At 37.5% G+C, this 19671-nt stretch overlaps 2 protein-coding genes across 7 annotated transcripts in view; one reads left to right on the forward strand and one right to left on the reverse strand.

Annotated features, from left to right (window-relative positions):
• RBBP4 (RB binding protein 4, chromatin remodeling factor) lies at nt 1–17931 on the forward strand. 3 transcript variants are annotated; one of them, XM_017678355.3, is made up of 12 exons: nt 1–159; nt 743–890; nt 4894–5039; nt 10057–10230; nt 10561–10676; nt 10791–10951; nt 11060–11186; nt 11324–11401; nt 13196–13272; nt 13363–13420; nt 13512–13622; nt 16937–17931. In XM_017678355.3, exons 1-12 carry the CDS (start codon nt 144–146, stop codon nt 17000–17002), a joined length of 1278 nt encoding a protein of 425 aa, XP_017533844.1. In that variant the 5' UTR covers nt 1–143; the 3' UTR covers nt 17003–17931. The 3 variants fall into 3 exon arrangements, with proteins under 3 accessions (XP_017533844.1, XP_017533845.1, XP_017533846.1); XM_017678356.3 differs by having other exon boundaries at nt 3–159; nt 746–890; XM_017678357.3 differs by lacking the exon at nt 1–159 and adding an exon at nt 399–595.
• The window catches only part of SYNC (syncoilin, intermediate filament protein), an 18027-nt gene continuing 15993 nt past the window's right edge, over nt 17638–19671 (reverse strand). For all 4 annotated transcript variants that reach the window (XM_073233571.1, XM_073233572.1, XM_073233570.1 and 1 more), the window contains one exon: nt 17638–19091. In XM_073233571.1, the coding sequence (XP_073089672.1) occupies nt 19081–19091 (11 nt within the window). In that variant the 3' untranslated portion in view covers nt 17638–19080. The remainder of the gene's footprint in view (nt 19092–19671) is intronic.

Raw genomic sequence — 19671 nt, forward strand, 5'->3', positions numbered from 1 at the left:
TGTTGGCGCGAAGGTGCGCAAGTCGGACCTCACGCAAGGCAGCAGGAAACAATAGCGGCCGCGCGCGCATAGCGAGCGCCCGCAGCCTCCCCGCCCCTCCCGCAACGCTCGACCCCGGGATCCCCCCGGCTTGCCTGCCCGCCATGGCCGACAAGGAAGGTGAGGGTGCCGGAGCCGCCCCAAGAGGGCGGGGGGTGCCGGCCTTTCGCTGCGGCCTCGACTCGGCCTAACTGTGAGGGCAGGCCCGACTCCGCTGAGTGCCGTCTCCACCGTCGAAGGCGTGCGAAATCGCCTCGCGGGGCGGGCTAACGGCGCGCCAGTTCTTAGGAGCGGAGGCCCGTCACCGCGGCACGGAGCTGGCGGTGGGGGGCCCCGGCGGGTATTTGGGCCCTCCCCCCGCTCCCTGTCGTTGTTACCCGCCTCTCCTTGTTCTTCGTGCACCGCTGCGTATCCCCAAGGGTTCGGTGCTCGGGCCTCCTCGCCGTTTGCGTAGACCTAACCGCGCACGGGAGCGTGCGCCCGAGGCCCTGCGCCGGCCCGGGAACAGCTACCGAGTCTGGCCTGGATGACCGAGAGTAGTTAAGCCCCTGTGAAGGTGCTCAGCGATGTTGGTACCTCCGCCTAGGGGAGATAGAGAATCTCCTTCGTTTCAGAATGAGGACTCAGGAGCCGTGCGGGTGGCTTTGAAGGGTTGACTCGGTTTTCCGTTTGTGTTCGCTAACAATTTGCTTTTATTTTTTAGCAGCCTTTGATGACGCAGTAGAAGAACGTGTAATCAACGAAGAGTACAAAATATGGAAAAAGAACACCCCTTTTCTTTACGATTTGGTGATGACCCATGCCCTGGAGTGGCCCAGTTTAACTGCGCAGTGGCTTCCAGATGTAACCAGGTGATGTGAATCTCTTGAACATTACTTTGTTTTGCTCTCTGTAGATTTCTCACATTGATTTTCCCAACTTTGCTCTCTAGTCACCCGTAGAGGGAACGTAACCAAAACCTATTGGTGACTTTTTCTAGGCCAAAAAATAACGCAGAATGTAGTTTTGTAATTTACCTGATAGGAGAAGATGTGTCTCTTTTCCTGATACTGAATTGAATAATCATACTATAGTTATAGTTGACCAAATAATGATGTGAAAAGGGTCAACTTTCAAAAAGTGTTATTATGAGTCCAATTCTTTAAAACAAAACGTTTGAATCTCATAGTCATTTTGCTAGTAGCTGGTTTTGAAGTGTTGCCTGCCTTCAGGGAGCACCGTGTAGTTAAGACAGATATAAACTAATAATTATGTGTGCTAAGAGCAGTTTCAGAGTGATACTCAGGATACCTAGAAATAACAACTGAAGGTGGGATGGTTTTCCTGTAGGGGAGTTATACATAGAGATTAATCACATATATTTCTTACATGTGGGAAGCTTTTTCTCTAGATAGAAGAGATAAAATATTTCAACTCACATTTATTAAGTGTCTCCTAGGTGTTACCTATTTGGGCATATAAATTTAGATAAGACACCTTCCTTGCCTTTATTTCATGTGTATGAGTACAGTAGTCCTAATCTATAGGGAATATGCTCCAAGGCCATCCCCAGTGGATGCCTGAAACCAATGATAGTACGGACCCCTATGTGTTTATCTTACACATACACATCTACAATGAAGTTTAATTAATTGGTCCCAGGAAGAGATTAACAACTAATAATAAAGTAGAATAATTTTAACAGTGTATCGTAATAAAACTTAACATGAATATGATCTTTCTCTCAAAATATCATACAGTATTGTACCCACCCTTGTGAGGAAGTGAGATGATAAAGTGCCTGTGTGGTGAGGTGAGGGGAATTATGTAGGATTTGTGGATGCGATGTTAGCTTCCTATTGCCCTTTTGACATTATCCCCAAGAGGAGGATCATCTGCTTCCATATCACAGTTGACTATGAGTACAAACCACAGAAACCAAAAGCGAGGTTAAGGGGGACTACTGTATTAACAGCAGAATATAATAGAGTGGCACAGATGAAAATTCAGAGGAGAAAGATTAAGGTCTCAGGAAAGGCTTCCGGAGGAAGTGACAATGCAAAGATAAAGGTGAACTTAGATAGTACTTATTAGTAGAAAGTTTTAGCAAAACCATTGTGTCTGTTGGGATAACAGGTTTTTTATTATAGAATCTGTTCTTCACTATTCATAATAACATTTAAATTTATATTGTGTATTAACCAAATTCCTTCAAGACTCAGGTCTTTAGAAGTCAAGATATTTGTAAACTGATTATTAGGCTATGCTTCAGCTCAACCAATAATAGAAATTTGATGTTTTATTAGTAACTTAAGAATGAGGCTGCTGCTTTCACAATGACATGAGAAAATGGGGCAATCTGTCCTAAAGATGTTAAACAAAACCATAATACTTAGAAATTCAGGTTGTAAGCTTCTTTATCATGACCCGGAGCACCCGTATTAAACTGAGTATCAGAATTACTTGAGTTCAGGATAGGTAGTCATTTCTGTAAGGAGTTCTCAGTGTTCAAATCGTTCAGCAACTTGTGGCAGAGTACTTAATGAGAAATAGTTGAATGATGGATCCAGATTTACTGTAGTCATGTGCTAAATTATATTGGACTAGTGGATCACAAATATTGGCCACCCCATACTGAATCATTTTGGAACACATTTTTTAAAAGCTTCCTGTATAATGTGATTAACTAGGTTAGAATTAAACTAAATTCCCCAAGGCTGAAGTCTGCACTGTTGTTACCTTGGCTTTCTACTTTAGCAGATCTAGGTAAGTAAATAAAACTACTGTGACATTTGACATTGGTCCAAATACCCTGCCTTTTTCCTTCCTTTTTTTTGTATTCTCATATAACAATGTTAATTTTTCAAAAGATTAGTATTACTTACAAGTAAGCATCCCTAATGTCAAGTGTTTAATATTTTGTGTATGGTTGTTAGTGTTTGTATCCTGTTTTATTATATTTTAATACAGTTGTAGTTCTGTGATCTCGTTTTCCCTTTTCTACTTCCTCTGGTTCTTTGTTTAACCTTCTATATGCACCATTTGAGTTTTATGTTGACAACTCTCTTTTCTTTACTCTACTTTTTCTGTGTAAGATATAAATGCTTGTCAATTCTTTTCAGAGGAATTCCTATTGGTTGTCTCTAGACCTAACTTCTGAGCTCTTGCTGAATCTTCAGCTGCCTACTAGTGTTTTCTCCGAAGTATCTCACTCGCTTTCCGAACATGACATTTTCCAAATAGTGTATTTCTGTGGTGATCCCACCCCAACTTTCTAGTGTTGCTGTTTCTCTTTATCATCGTTGACTTTGGTTTGAGATTTCCTAGATTTTTCCCTTTCTCTATTTGATGGTCCATTTATAATTTGTGATGAATTCTACTTGTGTTAGCATCTTTCCCATCTAGACCAGGGGTTCTCAAACTTGAGTGTGCATCATAACCAGCTGGAGGAATTATAAAATACAGTTGACCCTTGAACAACACAGATCTGAACTGCATGGGTCCCTCTTATACCAGATTTTTTTGATAAAGATATTGGAAAATTTTTTTGGAGATTTGCAACAATTTGAAAACATTCTTTTCTCTAGCTTTCTTTATTGTAAGAATACAGTATATAACATACAATATATGTGTTAATCAACTTACGTTGTTGGGCAGCTTCCAGTCAGTTATAGGCTTTAGTTAAGCCCCACCCCAAATTTCTGATTCAGTAGGTCTAGAGTGGATCTGAGAACCACCATTTCTAGCTAACATTTCAGAAGATGATGATGCTATTGATCCTGATACTACACTTGAAGAGCCTCTGCTTCACACCGTTAGATTAATCCTTCTGAGGCACTTCAAATGATGCCATGTCTCTTGGAAATTTTACATGGTCCTTTGTTTCTTATAGTGTGAGTCCAGAATGCCTTAAGCTGGCATTCAGAATCCTAGAGTTTGATTTCAATCTGCTTTCTAGTCTTCTCTTCCACTGGTTTCCCACATCCAAAGTCAGATTTGGATTTCAGTCATTCTTTTCCTTAGTTGTGTGATTTTAGGCAAGTTGCTTAATTTTCCTAAACCTCAAATATCTTCATCTTTAAATTGGAAAAATATTTCACAGTGTTAATATGGTGTTTAAATGATAAAAGGTATGAAGTGTTTATTAACATGGTATTTGACGCTTGGTAGACTTTCCCCAATGCTCAATTCCCTTTACTTAGAATACTGTTTTCCAAAGCCCTAGCCACTCCTTTTTGGATTTTATCTCATTTTGAGACCTACTCAGGTATCATCTCTTCCATGAACACTTCATTAATTTCAGAAGTAATTTTTCTTACCTAAATTTTCATAGTTTAGTATGTCTTTCACGGTCACGGGTATATATTGACTTGTATTGTAATTATCTGTGTACATGACTGCTTAATTGCCCCTGGTTTTTTTGAGGACAGGAATCATGTCTTAATCATCCTTGACTTCCACTGTATTTGGAGCAACATGTGCATTGATTAGGCACTCAGTAAATATTTGAATAATTAGTTTACCTGTTATTTCCTTTCCTCTTAATAAATTTAACCTAATGAAGTAACCCAAAGGTTAATGCACCCAAAACTGTTTTCTTTCCCTCAGGTTGAGTAGGTAATTCTCATTTTATTCTATTAGACTCTTCCCCAAAAGTAATTGAATTTTGGCCAAGTTAAGAAATACTTTAAAAATTAAGTGTTGTGTAGTCCCCCCTTGTCTCTATGGAAAATACATTTAAAGTAAAAAATGTGGTTCTTGATAACTTTCTCTTCTCAAAACCTGATTATAATTTTGCTTACATAGGTATCACTTGACTTTGTTGTTTCTCTTAGTGTTACTAATTTGAATAGTGACTATGTATTGCTGTTACAGACCAGAAGGGAAAGATTTCAGCATCCATCGACTTGTCCTGGGGACACACACATCGGATGAACAAAATCATCTTGTGATAGCTAGTGTGCAGCTCCCTAATGATGATGCCCAGTTCGATGCTTCACACTACGACAGTGAGAAAGGAGGTAGGAATCTTAAAGGTGAAAGAAGGAATGACATATGGGTTGTCTTTCATATCTTTGAGTTATCACAAAAAGGATGTACAGTTTGAAAAAGCCTTGTCAAGTTAGAAACAAGAGTTTAAGCTTTAGGAAGCCTGAATTTGCAGTATAAATACTGATGTCAGAAGACATACCTAACACATAACTTCGTTCTGTACCTTTTCTATAAACCTGCCTGTACTAATTTGGTGGTGGAGAATTTCTAGAATTGAAAGAAGCAAAAAATCCACCATATATTGCTCTGTGTGCATGCATTCTCAGTTTGGGAGATACTGCCCCTACCCCTAAGGGGGTGAAAATTGGTTCTTCGAGTATAGTGTGTGTGAGAGAGAAAAAATGGTTATGGTTTTATTTTTTGAATGTGTAAGGTGCAGATACACATAGCATATGTTAATATACAGGATATGTGTGTTATTAAAACTTTTATCGTGTGAAGGAAAATATTTCACACCATTTTTTACAGGGGCAATAATGGGGTGGAAAATTGAGAAAGTGGCCTTTCCACTTTTAAATTGCCCTTTCCAGGGTTAAAGTGGTAGAAATGACTTAACCGTGACCCTTGTTATGTATATAAAACTAAATGAGCCACACAATTATATTCTATTTTTAGGAGGCAGCTTAAGGGTTTAACTGTTCATGAAATAATTACTCTTTCCCTTTCAAAAGAGCTGAAATCAGTGAGTTTTCTATATTACTGTCCTTGAATTTAAATTGCTACCAGGAGGCAGAAGATGGACTCCAGTCAAGATTTGTGCTCTAAAAAATGGATGTATTCTGTTTCTTACCTTAAATTTCTCCAGATTAGCAAAATCCATTCCTATATCTAAGTCTTTTGGGCTCCAGTTATTCCACAGAATTGTGTAATGTACAGCCCCTTTTTTTTATGTATGTATGTTGATACCGTTAAATGTACAATCACTTGAACATTATGGTTACTAGACTCCCCCTGTTATCAAGACCCCCCACATACCCCATTACAGTCACTGTCCATCAGCGTAGTAAGATGCTGTAGAATCATTACTTGTCTTCTCTGTATATACTGTCTTCCCCATGTCCCCAACCCCCTACATTATGTGTGGTGATTGTAATGCCCCGTTTTTCCCCTTATCCCTCCCTTCCCACCCATCCTCCCCAGTCCCTTTCCCTTTGGTAACTGTTAGTCCATTCTTGAGTTCTGTGAGTCTGCTGCTGTTTTGTTTCTTCAGTTTTTTCTTTGTTGTTATACTCCACATATGAGTGAAATCATTTGGTACTTGTCTTTCTCCGCCTGGCTTATTTCACTGGGCGTAATACCCTCCAGCTCCATCCATGTTGTTGCATACAGTTATTCCTTTTATCGTTACATATTTGGCTTAGGATGACATGGTATGCAAAATAAATTATTAAGATAAAGGTCCACAAACGTGATATTGTATCACTGACCCAAGTGTGTAACTGCAGGATATGATCTGTGTAGGCATCAGTGATGGGGAAAAACTCTGAGACCCTGTTGTGCCACTTGCTAGCTGTGTGGTTTTAAGTAAATGATTTAGCCTTCTCTGTGCCTCGGTTTCCTTTCTGTTAAATGAAGATATATTGTCTTTAAATAGGATTTTTGGTAATTAAATCACAAAGGAAATACTCTGGTAATGTAGTAAGTTATTTTAAAAATGAAAGCAAATACAAAACAATATGCCCCCTCCCTGCCATAAGCCTATCCCCCATAGATTAAGTTGATAGTTTTCTGAATGATTATCCCATTTATTTGATCACTTGTTGAACAATTATATTGAGTACTTACTGCAAGCAGGGCTTTTTTCTTAGTACTGGGTATACAGCATAGAATGTTTTTCTGGCCTGATGTGTCTTGGACTTCTTTTTGTGTGAGCATATGGATCTATTTCCTATTGATAGCTGTATATTATACCATAATTAACCATCCTGTATTTGTGGACATTTAAGTGCTTTCCAAAATTTTGGCTTCAAAAGCCGTTCTTACATAAATATATCTTGAATAAGAATAACTTTCTAAGTGGAATGCTGCTCAAAGGGCAAAACAGTTTCAGATACAATTGATACTGTTAAATTGCCCTCCAAAAAAGATTGACAACCCTTCCACAGCCAGTGTATTTGTTTCTCCATGCCCTTGCCAACATTGGACTTAATACTAAAGTCTTATTTCGCTTGCCCAACTTTCCTCTGATGTCCCTCAGATTTTGTATCATTCTTTGAAAGACCTCATCATTTCAAGATTTTTAAATATTTAGCTGTTGTTTTCTATTACTTTTATGTTTTGACCATTAAAACTTTAATCTATTTGTTACTTGTTTTGACATTGGGTATGGAATAGGAATCGAAGCTTATTTTTAAGTGGTTAGCAGTTTAAAAAAACAAACATCTGCCGACTAATCCATTTTCTCTTCTGGTATTTAAACAACATCTTTTAACATATATATTCAGATTTTTTCTGGTGACCAAGTGTTTTGAGTGGCATCAAACTACTACACTTGTATGTTTGAATGATATTTTTATCCCTCTTACTAATGCTTAATAATAGAGGAACGACTAAAAATGTCAGTAATGTATACGACCATGTAAATCACCCTGTTCAGTTCTCACAAGGAAACTGATACTCGTAGATGGTTTTGTAATTTACTCTAAGGTTATATGGCATTTCATCTCATTCCTTCCTCTTCATTTTGCAGCCTCTCACCTCTGACCCCCACCCTAAACAAATCTTTAGGTCACTGGATAGGCTTGGTGATTTAATGGTGGGGGGCAGTGCTCACTCCATATAGTCTCAACAGAGGTGGAAGTAGGTATATCTTCATTTTAAGTTTCTTGGGTGGTGTTAGGTAGATAGCTTCCTAGTCTCCCCTTGCTCTTAGATGAAATGTCCTAGACTCTCAGATTGAACTACTGTAATCAATTACCATCTACTTGGCCCGATTTAATTTTGAGGTCCACTTATTGATAGCAGACAGCTTCAAAAGATCATTGAATCTTCAAAATGAAATAACTATAAAAACTGGCTTAGGCCTGTTTTGATATTAATTTGTACGTTTATATTAGATTCAGCTGCCTATTGCCACATTCTATATAAAATATAGAATTTTACTTCTGGCTTTGTTACCAGGATTTTCAGATCACCAAATTTATCTGTAACAACTTATTGGGGAATTGGTTTTGAACATTTGGGGTCTCAAAAAGTGGCTTGTGGTAGAAATCAGAATGCTAGTTACCTAGATTTGTGGGAAGAGTATTGTTTGGGAGGGACATAATAGTGCTTTCTACCTCATTTTTTAAATACTGTTCATTATGTCCTACCTCATTTTTTAAATAGTGTTTTATATTGAAAGAAGCAAACAAAAGAGAAATACAGTTGGACCTTGATAGTCATTTAACTTACTGTACGTTAATACCTTAATTTTTCTTTCCTACTTCAAATCTCGCCTTTGACTTTACCAACTTGGGAAACCTGAATTATTTTTTAAATTGATAAATCCTCATGTTCATAAAATCAACTGTGAGTCCTCTAAGCTGACTTCTTACTGTACGTCACAGCTAGGGAGGCCCTCTGTTTAGTGTATATCCAATACCAAAATAACCTGCATTATGTAGTTGATTACCCCTTGCTCAGGCTCTGTGCCAGCTACTGCACCTCCCTTGTTTTTGGTACCCCTTTTCTGGCCGTTAGGTTTTGTTGTCATCATCTGTAGTTGTATACTTCTCTCTCTGGGTTTGAACTAAAAGTTCTTTGAGATCATGTATTATGTCATGCCTTCTTGTTCACATTGTAATTGCTCCTGGTCTAGAGTTCTGGGGAAAAATGTGCTTAATACAGGTTTTTTTTCCTCCTCAAGAGTTTTTTCAACTTTAGGTTTTCATTTCTTAGAAGTTATTTGGAAGCTGAAGGTCACCTAATCTGTCAACCATATTACCCATCTATGACCTTGCTTTCTGAAAAGATTTTTGTCTTTCAAACTGTTACACTTGTATAACAAGTAACAACACTTTTATTTACAAGTTAATCTCATAACTTTGCTTTATAGATAAGATATTTGAGACTCAGAGAAATTAAAAGCCTTCTCAGAGTCAGCCAGCTAGTAAGTGGCAGAATCAGTTTGGCCAAGGTCTAACCCTCTCTTAGGTTCCTTAGTATAATTCTTTTGAGTAATCATTAACTATCTTTGTTTATATATTGCTTTGCCAAGATTTATATAATCATTAATTACATTGTTATACATTTTATAATGGAACTTGGGAGAACTAAAATGCATACAATAGTCAAATGTGAATTTCAGATTTTTTCTCTAGTCCTTGCCTACATGGTTATTTGAACTAAGGACTATGGTTGGCAAGTATAATTGGAGGGGTGGGAGGTCAGAAAAATGGAACTTTTTTCCCCCCTCACCTAAGAGAAGTGGCGCAGGAAGAAGATACAGTGTGATATTTCAGAAAGGTGATATCAGACTAGAGCTTCAAGGGAATGGTATAGAGGGACTTGGTAGTACCTAGCACACTTTGTACTTAATATTCATTAACATAGTTACTTAGGTTTTACTTATTAAGCTCACTTTGGGTACTTTAAGATTTGAAAATTGCTTATTAAGAACCTACTTTTGAAGTGGGTTGGTAGTGTTCCTTTTTTTAGATAGTAATATATTATAACTAGCTAGAGCCATTATAGTGTAGCCAAAAGGATACTAAGCTAGGAATCAAAAATAGGGATTTATTTTAGGTTTTAACTGTAGTCATGTCACATGAACAAACTAGGTACTCTAGGCTTCTGTTTCCAGGGTAAAATTTGGGGGAATAATAACTGTCTTTCCTACTATATATGGCTGTGGTAAAATTCAAGCACTTTATAGTGCTAATAAATGTCTAGATTACTTCTAATATTATACCAGTTCACTTATAAAAAGTCTTGCCCATGTCATACTTTGAGTGGCATATATAGAGAGTAGCTCTTTGTCTTCATTTGCAATTATCTTATTTACAGAATTTGGAGGTTTTGGCTCAGTTAGTGGAAAAATTGAAATAGAAATCAAGATCAACCATGAAGGAGAAGTAAATAGGGCACGTTATATGCCCCAGAACCCTTGCATCATTGCAACAAAGACTCCATCCAGTGATGTTCTTGTTTTTGACTATACGAAACATCCTTCTAAACCAGGTACCTGCCTTCTTGAAATACAAATAGAGTCACTATGGGATTAGTCTGTTATCCTCAGTCTGAGTTCAGTTTTTTTGTGTAATTTAACATCTGGTGACTTAATACTGATAGATGTGGATACTCTTTCTTCATGCTTCCCTAGGAGGGAAAAACGCTTCTTTAAATAGAACAAAATGATGGTGCAGCTTAAGCATTACATATTTGGTCTTAATGGGTCTGTACTGTTTATAAATATTAAGAACTGTAGACCTCTTGATCGAAATTCTGTTATGCTTGTAGACCCAAAGAGGCAGTGGACTGGATGGTCTTGATGTGTCTGTTACTTTGCAGACCCTTCTGGAGAGTGCAATCCAGACTTGCGTCTCCGTGGACATCAGAAGGAAGGCTATGGGCTTTCTTGGAACCCAAATCTCAGTGGGCATTTACTTAGTGCTTCAGATGACCATGTGCGTATCCTCATTTTGAAGCAAATCTGGGCTAGTTGTTAGTTGGTTTCTTTTCTGGGGCGTGAGGGGAAGTGATCATCTTCCTTTTATATAACAGTTAATTTTACATTTAAGACCATCTGTCTGTGGGACATCAGTGCTGTTCCAAAGGAAGGAAAAGTTGTGGATGCGAAGACCATCTTTACAGGGCATACAGCAGTAGTAGAAGATGTTTCCTGGCATCTGCTCCATGAGTCTCTGTTTGGATCAGTTGCTGATGATCAAAAACTTATGATGTAAGTGAATCCTCTAAAAATCATTTTTTTCATATGTTATCTAAGTTTGATGCATAGTTACCCATTTAAAGCTCTATCCCTTTTCCTTTTTTCTTTTTTTAACTAAAGCTGGGATACCCGTTCAAACAATACTTCCAAACCAAGCCACTCAGTTGATGCTCACACTGCTGAAGTGAACTGCCTTTCTTTCAATCCTTACAGTGAGTTCATTCTTGCCACAGGATCAGCTGACAAGGTCAGTTTGATTTATTTTAAGAGAAACCATAGGATGAATTTTTCTGGCTTCTTTTAAATGTATAGAGGTCTTTTAGTTAGGGGTTTCCTTTTTTCCTATTAAAAAATTACTGATCTTGCTTTCCTTTTTGTATGTAGACTGTTGCCTTGTGGGATCTGAGAAATCTGAAACTTAAGTTGCATTCCTTTGAATCACATAAGGATGAAATATTCCAAGTAAGAGAAACCAACGGTTTTTTCTTTCTTTTTTTTTTATTAAAAAAAAACCTTGATGTGTGAGTAGGCACCCTTGTGCTTTATCCCATTGTTATAAGTAATAGTAATCTATATGCCTAAACTAATCTCTTAAGGCTTTGGGATTGTTTATCCTGTTGTTTCTATAGTTTCTCAAACTGGTCATTAACCACTAACATTCTTGAGATATTGAGAAAACCAGTGCCTGATTATTTTATCAGCCTTCTTCTTGACAATTGTCTCCTCCCTTATTTCCAGAACTTGCCTGTTGATTTTGCAGTTCAAGCCTGAAGTGCTCCATGTTTTCTAACTCCTTTCTTAACATGCAAAGCTCTGTCTCAATTCAAGTAATAATTGTTATGCTATGTTCAGAGTTTACTGCTAGGGCACTGTGAGCTATTACATTACATGGTCTCTGCTGTCAAAGAGATTAAGATTTTATAGTGAGAAAAGACCCATTTTGTCAAATGTTAAGAACCTATGAGTGGTCAAAATTAGAGTTTGAATGTGGCATCTGAACAGGGCTCTAGTGAGTCATACTGCTATGCACTTAATCTCTTAACCTTGTTTTCTCCTCTTCAGCCTGGTCCAGTGAACATTTTGTCTATTTTAACCTATCTCTTTGTACTTGGCTTGTACGGGTGTTCTTGCCTGGCGAGTATTCAAATTCATCCCTAAATACTGGTCACTAATGTCCTCTTATCTGTTACCATGAAGCTGGGACTTCTTACCAGTGTAACAATATGTGATTGTTACATTTAGAGTGGCTTTTAATAAAGTCCTTGTAAGGAGTCCTTTTTAGTCACTCTTATGTGCAATATTGAATTCATAATTTGTACTTGGGGAAATATTGTGTATATATGTTCCATACTTGAGTTTTTAGGTCACAATTTAATTATACTTGGCTAGAAGCCAAAATTAAATTATAAGAATAAATAAGATGGAATCTTCAAAAGTATAATATAAAATAGAACATATCCTACGTCTAGTGATAGGTTATTTTCATCCAAGAAGTGATCTTATTTAGTTGTCAGTTTTAACCATAACCATAGTGTCTAAAACACTTGGACTTTCATCCCTCCTGTTTTCAAATTTTTTTAATGGTTAAAATTATATTTAGGTATTTTTCCCTCGATTTTTAAAAAATTTAGAATAAAATTGATAGACAATATTATATTGGTTTCAGATGTAGAAGAAAGTGGCTCAGTAATACATTACTAGATGCCACAATAAGTGTAGTTACCCCATTATCATACCAGTGTATTAACATTATTATTAGTTACATTCTCTGTTGTACTTCCATTCCTATGTTTATTTTACAGTTTTTAGTTGGTACCTTTTTATCCCCTTCTCCTGTTTCACCCATTCCCCGCCTCCTTTCCTATGGTAACCAACTGTTTATTGTCTTTATTCGTGGGTCTATGTCTTTTTTGTTTTGTGTGTAAAATTCTGCATATAAGTGAGATCATGCTACTTACTGTCTTTCTCTGCCTGGCTTATTCCACTTAGCATGATACCCTCTAGATCCATCCAGTTTGTCACAAATGGCAGAATTTCCTTCCTTTTTTTATGGCTGAGTAGTATTCGTTGTGTATATGTACCACATTTTTATCCATTCATCTATCAGTGGGCACTTGGGTTGCTTCCATATCTTTGTTACTATAAATAATGCATTTAATATAGGTGTGCATATTATCTTTTTGAATTAGTGATTGTTTTCTGTGGGTAAATTCCCAGCACTCAATTTTCTGATGGCTGTTTCCTTCAAACATGTAGGTTCAGTGGTCGCCTCACAATGAGACTATTTTGGCTTCCAGTGGTACTGATCGCAGACTCAATGTCTGGGATTTAAGGTAAGGCCTGTATTAGTTAGTCTTTGTGGCTTTATTTCTACTTTGGGTATTAGGGTAAATGTTCTAACTTCTAAAAACTTTCTGTGCTAGTAAAATTGGAGAGGAACAATCTCCAGAAGATGCAGAAGATGGGCCACCAGAGTTGTTGGTATGTTACAAACATTGAGAAGTATTAAAATAGTGTGTAATTTATTGTCCTCTATCTGCTTTTCATATCTTTGTTTTCCTCCCTCTTTCAGTTTATTCATGGTGGTCACACTGCCAAGATATCTGATTTCTCCTGGAATCCCAATGAACCTTGGGTGATTTGTTCTGTATCAGAAGACAATATCATGCAAGTGTGGCAAATGGTAAGTCTTTAGTCATTTATTTGGGAGAGATTAGATGAATGAGACGTTGTCTCACTTCAAATTTATATGTCATGAATACAATTGATAACACTTCAGTTTACTCCTGAGTCTGCATATTATTATTTCCTACTGCCTGCTCTTTATGTTTACCTAGTTGTCCCACTGGTATTTGAAACTCAACTAAATAAAACCAAACTTTTCCTTGCTCCCCTTTCCTCCTGACTTTCCTGTTTCTGTACAGCTTCAGAGTTCCTGCAGCTCACCAGACTGAAAATTCAAAGACTTCTCCATTATCTATTCACCTCTAGGTCCAGTTCACTTAGCAGATTTTAGCTTGTCTGTCCTTGCACTCTTTCTTCAATCTGTACTCATCCTGCAAATACAAACAGATGCCCAACTTTCCTTTTTCTCCTTCCCACCCTAGTTTTGTGGCCAGGGTCTCATTACCCCTTACTGGACTGTTGTAGTGGTTGTTGGTTTGCCTCCTGTTCTACCTCGTTGTTAGCAGTTGAATCTTTAGGAATGGTCGTTCCCTTGACAGTGCTTGTGAACATGCCTAGTACAGCACCAGAACATTACCGTTTCTTCTTTATACACCCAGTTAGAGGTGATCACCCTTCTTTGAATTTTCAGAGTGCTTATAATTTAATAAAGATAACTGTAAACAACATGGGTTTGAACTGCATGGGTTGGCTTATATGTGGATTCTTTTCAATAAATTGGAAATTTTTTTTGAGATTGTAACAGTTTGGAAAAAGATTTAGTAATTATGTATAAAATATGTGTGACAGTGTTATTGGTTAAGACTTCTGGTCATCAGTAGGCTTTTAGTAATTAAGTTTTGGTGGGGAGTCAAAAGTTTAATTCAGATTCTCTATTGTGGGGGGGTTGACACCCCTAACCGTATTGTTCAGGGGTCTGATGCCTGATGATAATACAATGTCTACTATATAGCAATATAAGAAACAGTTGCATTCTGGAGATGGATGGTGGTAATAGTTAGCACACAGGTGAATGGTCCTAGTGCCACTGAACTGTATGCTTAGGTTAAGGTGGTAAATTTTGTGTTTATGTATATTTTAAACTTTTGGTGTTTGAGGGTAGATCTAGACCGAGGAGTAAGTTCCAGAGGAAAGTTTTTGGCTCACCCTGAAGAGGCACATTTTAATAATCGGACCTTTCTTACAGAATAGCACTATAAAAGATAAATAAAATGAGAGTTATTTACAGCCTATGAGGTTAATTAATAAATTATATACTACTTCCTTACTTTGCAATATTAACTGTCAAAAAGAACTATGCTTCGTTTTATAAGATATTCATGGCATTAAACAAAAGGCTGTTTGCCAAAATATGGTTGGTATATTTTAGGGAGTTCTTGATTTCCTTGATTTCTTTATATCTTTCGGTATTACAATTTTTTAAGGTAAGGATTTATTATGTGTAAACAGAAAATCCACTTCAGCTTTTCCCTTGTAATACAAACACATAAAATGTATATAGGAGGTTAAGAGCTCTGGCAGGAAAGTGAAATGGGCTGCTTTGAAGAGCCTGTCAAAGGTATTTTAGTAGTTGCTGTGGGAATGTTGTAGGAAATTAAACTACATCACCTCCAGGCCAGGTTGTAAATTTATTTGTGTTTTTGTTGTTGGTTTGTTTGTTTTAAGAATTACTATGATTTAATAAGTAAATATTTTGTGTTTGTCCAAGTTTCTGGCACAGAGTTCCTCAAAACATTGTGATTTCCTGAGTGGTAGGAATCTCTTGCTATTTGTAAGGAGCTCCTTTTAGCCATACTTAAGGTTAGGCTAAGGAGGTGACTTAGGGGACCCCGAGATAGCCTCAGGATGAGGATGGTCTCCTGAAAGACCAAGCATATGATTAGAGAGTTGTAACTTTTAGTCCTGCTCACCCACAGGGTGGGGGGGTGACTCTATACAAATATTTGAAAAGGCTCTATAAAAAGCTTGATTTGATGAGCTTCTGGGTTGGTAAATATATTGGTACCATTTGGAGAGGGCACAGAAACCCTGTGCTCTGTGCCTGCCTTGCTCTATGCATCTCTTCCATTTGGCTGTTCCTGAGTTGTAACCTTTGTGTATTAATCCAGTGATAGTAAGTAAAGCATTTTATTGAGTTATGTGAGTCATTCCAGAAGATTATCAAAACTATGGGGATGTTGTGGGAACCCCCCAATTTAAAGCCAAGTTGGATAGGGGTGCATGGGTAGCATTGGCAGTCAGGGCTTGACACTGTCCTCTGAAGTGAGGACATTCTTGTGGGACACTGAGTCCTTAGTCACAGTCCTTGGACCTATGGAGTCTTGACGCTACCTCCAGGTAGTTTGTGTCAGGGGAAGTGTTTGTTGTCAGAAGACATCACACAATTACATGCATTCCTTACCTCTGCAGTCAGATCGTAGCTCTTTGAAGACAAGATGATCCCATCCTCTTGCAGCACCTAGCCTAGTGATTTGTGCATAGCAGATACTAAGCAAGTACAGTAAATTTTGCCTAAATGAAAGTGGTTTCTGTATTTAAGATTATGCTTTTGGATATAGGTAGTTCATCAACTAATAGAAGTAGAGTTTACTTTATGTGAGAGGAATACTTTTTAATGCTTGTAAGTTGAGACTTGGAACATTATGGTTTTGGTCGGAGGGGGAGGGTCTCCCTTTATTTTTAATGCACAGTTCATCGATTTTTAATATATTCACAGAACTGTGCAGCCATCAAAACAGTTATCCCAAAAAGAAACCCTATATCCATTTGCCACCACACTCCCCATATTTTTCCAGCCCACCTAGGAATAGACAGCCACCAATCTAACTTCCTTTGGATTTTGCCTGTTCTGAACATTATTAGTATAAGTGAAATCATACCATATGTAGCTAGGGTTTTTTTATTGCCAAATAATCTTCCATTGCATGGTTATATAATTGTATTTATCCATTGGTCAGTTGATGGACATTTGTGTTTTTACTTTTTAACCATTATGAGTAATGTCCTGTAAAAGGACTTAGGAAGATTGAGTATGAAGACAAATGATAAGCATACTTCAGTTTTGTGGAAATGTCCTAATCCAAGGAGGTTGGCTTGTGGGCAGCTGCCTGTTTTTATGGGAACACAGCCATGCCCATTCATTTGCATATTGTCTATGCTGTTTTCATCCAGCAACTACAGAATTGAATAGTTGAAACAGACTGTATGGCCCACAATCTCTCTCGCTGGTCTAATCTGCTTTTAAACCTTAACTTCGAGAAGTGGCCTTTATGTTTATTAAATACTCCTCTCTTTTTCTTGTTTCTTGGGCAGGCAGAGAACATTTATAATGATGAAGACCCTGAAGGAAGCGTGGATCCAGAAGGACAAGGGTCCTAGATATGTCTGCGGTTCTTGTGATTTTAGACTCCCCTTTTTCCCTCTCCACCCTGAGATTGATCTAACACTGGTTTTGAGACACAGACCTTGTTTGGCTGTCCCTCTTCAATAGGTACCATCAGCCAATGCCATTGGCCCAAACAGGGTGTTTTCTAAATATTAACTGGGGGATTTGATTCATCAAAGCCACTGGCTTGCTTATATTTAAATTTTCTTAAGGAATTTTTTAGTAACAAAGGTCTAAAGTAGCCACAAAAAGGGGAATACTGTGTGTGGTTATTTTTCTTAGGCTATATCCCCTGGTTTTTCAGACCCATTTAAATAAAGGCTAGAGTGAGTAAAGAATAAAGCCAAGTGGGGTAGGTGTCTGAGCCATGAAGTATAAATACTATACTGCAAGATGTCATTTTTATTCAGGGAATAGGGGAGATTCAAGTCACATAAATTACTACTCTAAAATCTTCACACTTGACTTTCCAGGATGCACATTTTCCTATGTAGACCAGTTTCCTCTCAATTTCTTCAGTTAAGTCATAACTTACTTGTTCCTCTTGCCCCATATATTTTTGCTTGTTAGTGTATTTCTTGAGCTGTTTTCATATTATTTCTTTCCTTTCTGTGAAATGGTTTTAAAAAAAAAAAAACTTGGGACCACCAAGTTGTAAAGATGTATGTTTTTACCTGACAGTTATACCACAGGTAGACTGTCCAGTTAAGTTGAGAAAAGAGTGAATCAATAGCTTGTATTTGTTTTAAAATTAAATTAATCCTGGTTAAGAGTTGCTTTTTTTTTTTTTTTAGGAGTTAGTCTTTGACCACTAGTTTGATACCATCTCTATTTTGGGTGACCTGTTTCACCAGCAGGCCTGTTACTCTTCATGACTAACTATGTAAGTGCTTATAATGGAATAAATTGCTTTTCTACATAACCCCATGCTGATGGGTTTTATTTCGTTTATAACATCCTTAAGCTAGTCTCTGGTTTCTAGAAGAGTTGTTCAGAGGACAGTTTTTGACTGTGGAGAGCAGAATTAAATAGATAGACTCAGAGCTACGGAAACGAATTTTACTCCTTCCCAGGCAAAATGAAAGACATAAAACACTGAATCAGATGTGCGTGGATTAGTCTTGAGAATAACATCTTTTTGAAGTCTACCCCTAGAGAATTATGTGGACTTACAAGAATGTCAAAGGCAGTGTGGCGGAGAGAATTTAAGGCAAAATTTTAATTTGGAAAAAGTTTGAACTTGCTCTCATAGGGAGGTTGAATCTCCCCAGTAAGTTTTTCACTGGGGCCTGTACTTAGAAGGTAGAAATAGGCACTTAAAAGTCTTTTTTCACCAAAGGCCGTAACCAGGTAAAATGACTGTTTCTTTGCCATTCATTTTCAGTTTAACTGAGTTAAATTGAACCAACCCTTTGACCCAAATCATTTTCATGAGTCAAGATCTTGGGGGGAATCTGACCATCCTTTACCTTTAGGTTCAAATCTGGATTGGTTCCTTTTTTCCAAGTCATTAACTCTTTTAGGGTATAGTGAAAATTAATCTTGACACAAGAGTACACTATATGCGTGAACACAGACCTAAACTTTGTAAGGAATTAATTTAAAGCTTAACACTCATGGCACAAAACTTAAATTGTAAACCCATATTAACATAAACCACCTGTCTTTTTGACCCACCTGTGCTCCAAAAAGTGTTTTTGGCTTGGATCAACACAGGGCAAAATACATGCTTCACAACACAGATGTGTCCATGTATACATTCATCCTTTACTCAGTGTGCATGTAAGGGATGCTGCTGGAGGACAGGAGGCCCATTTTTCTGTTCTCAGCACATTGAGGTCAGTACCAGGAGTCTATGAAACAGAATCCTAAGTGTCGACTGATGGTGTTCGCCTCCAGCCATCCCTAGAATCTTTTTAAAACAGGTCAGCCAGTATTTGTAACTTCCCCGGGGTGAATTGCTTGCCAAGTTCCTTCTTTGTTTGGAAAAAAGTGTGTCCAAAGGGTATTTAGTGATCCTTTGCAAAGAATTTTTTGGTTGTTTCTGGGTTACAGATTTGACCATAGGTTTCTAAACAGCCCCTGTAAGGTTGAGAGAAAAAATAAGTTTATACTTTCTGTAACTTGAAATAATACAGTTTTTAACTGAACTTCTGAAGTTGTTAGTGTGGGCTCTGTTGGGGAGATACTGCTGGGGTGTGATTTACATATGATTAGGAATGACTTTACCTTAAGAAATATTTGAGTACCTCCTTATTTGCAAAATAAAATGAATAGTAACCTATGTAGTAGTAGTGATCAGGGGCTTGCTAAACATTTTATCTACCTATGTTAACTACATGGGTATAACAATGCTTGCAATTCTGTAGTTTTCCCTTTTTTAGATTAATCATTGCCTTTTCCCTACTATACTTTTAATATGATTCACATAAAGGTGTCTAGCATATCACTTTCCTCATTTATAAGGTTCTAATAATCTCCCAAACAATAAGTGTAATCAGTTATGTCTGAATAAAACATAGTAAAAGAAAATCCTGGTATGTTAGGAAAAGCATCAGTTACACCAGTTACTTGTAAATTTGTATCCAAGATGTAGGATTAACTAGGGAATTAAAATGTATGGGCATTTAGTATACAACTTGACACAGACCTTTTTTATCCT

Source organism: Manis javanica, chromosome 4, assembly GCF_040802235.1.
Source record: "Manis javanica isolate MJ-LG chromosome 4, MJ_LKY, whole genome shotgun sequence".
NCBI lineage: Eukaryota > Metazoa > Chordata > Mammalia > Pholidota > Manidae > Manis > Manis javanica.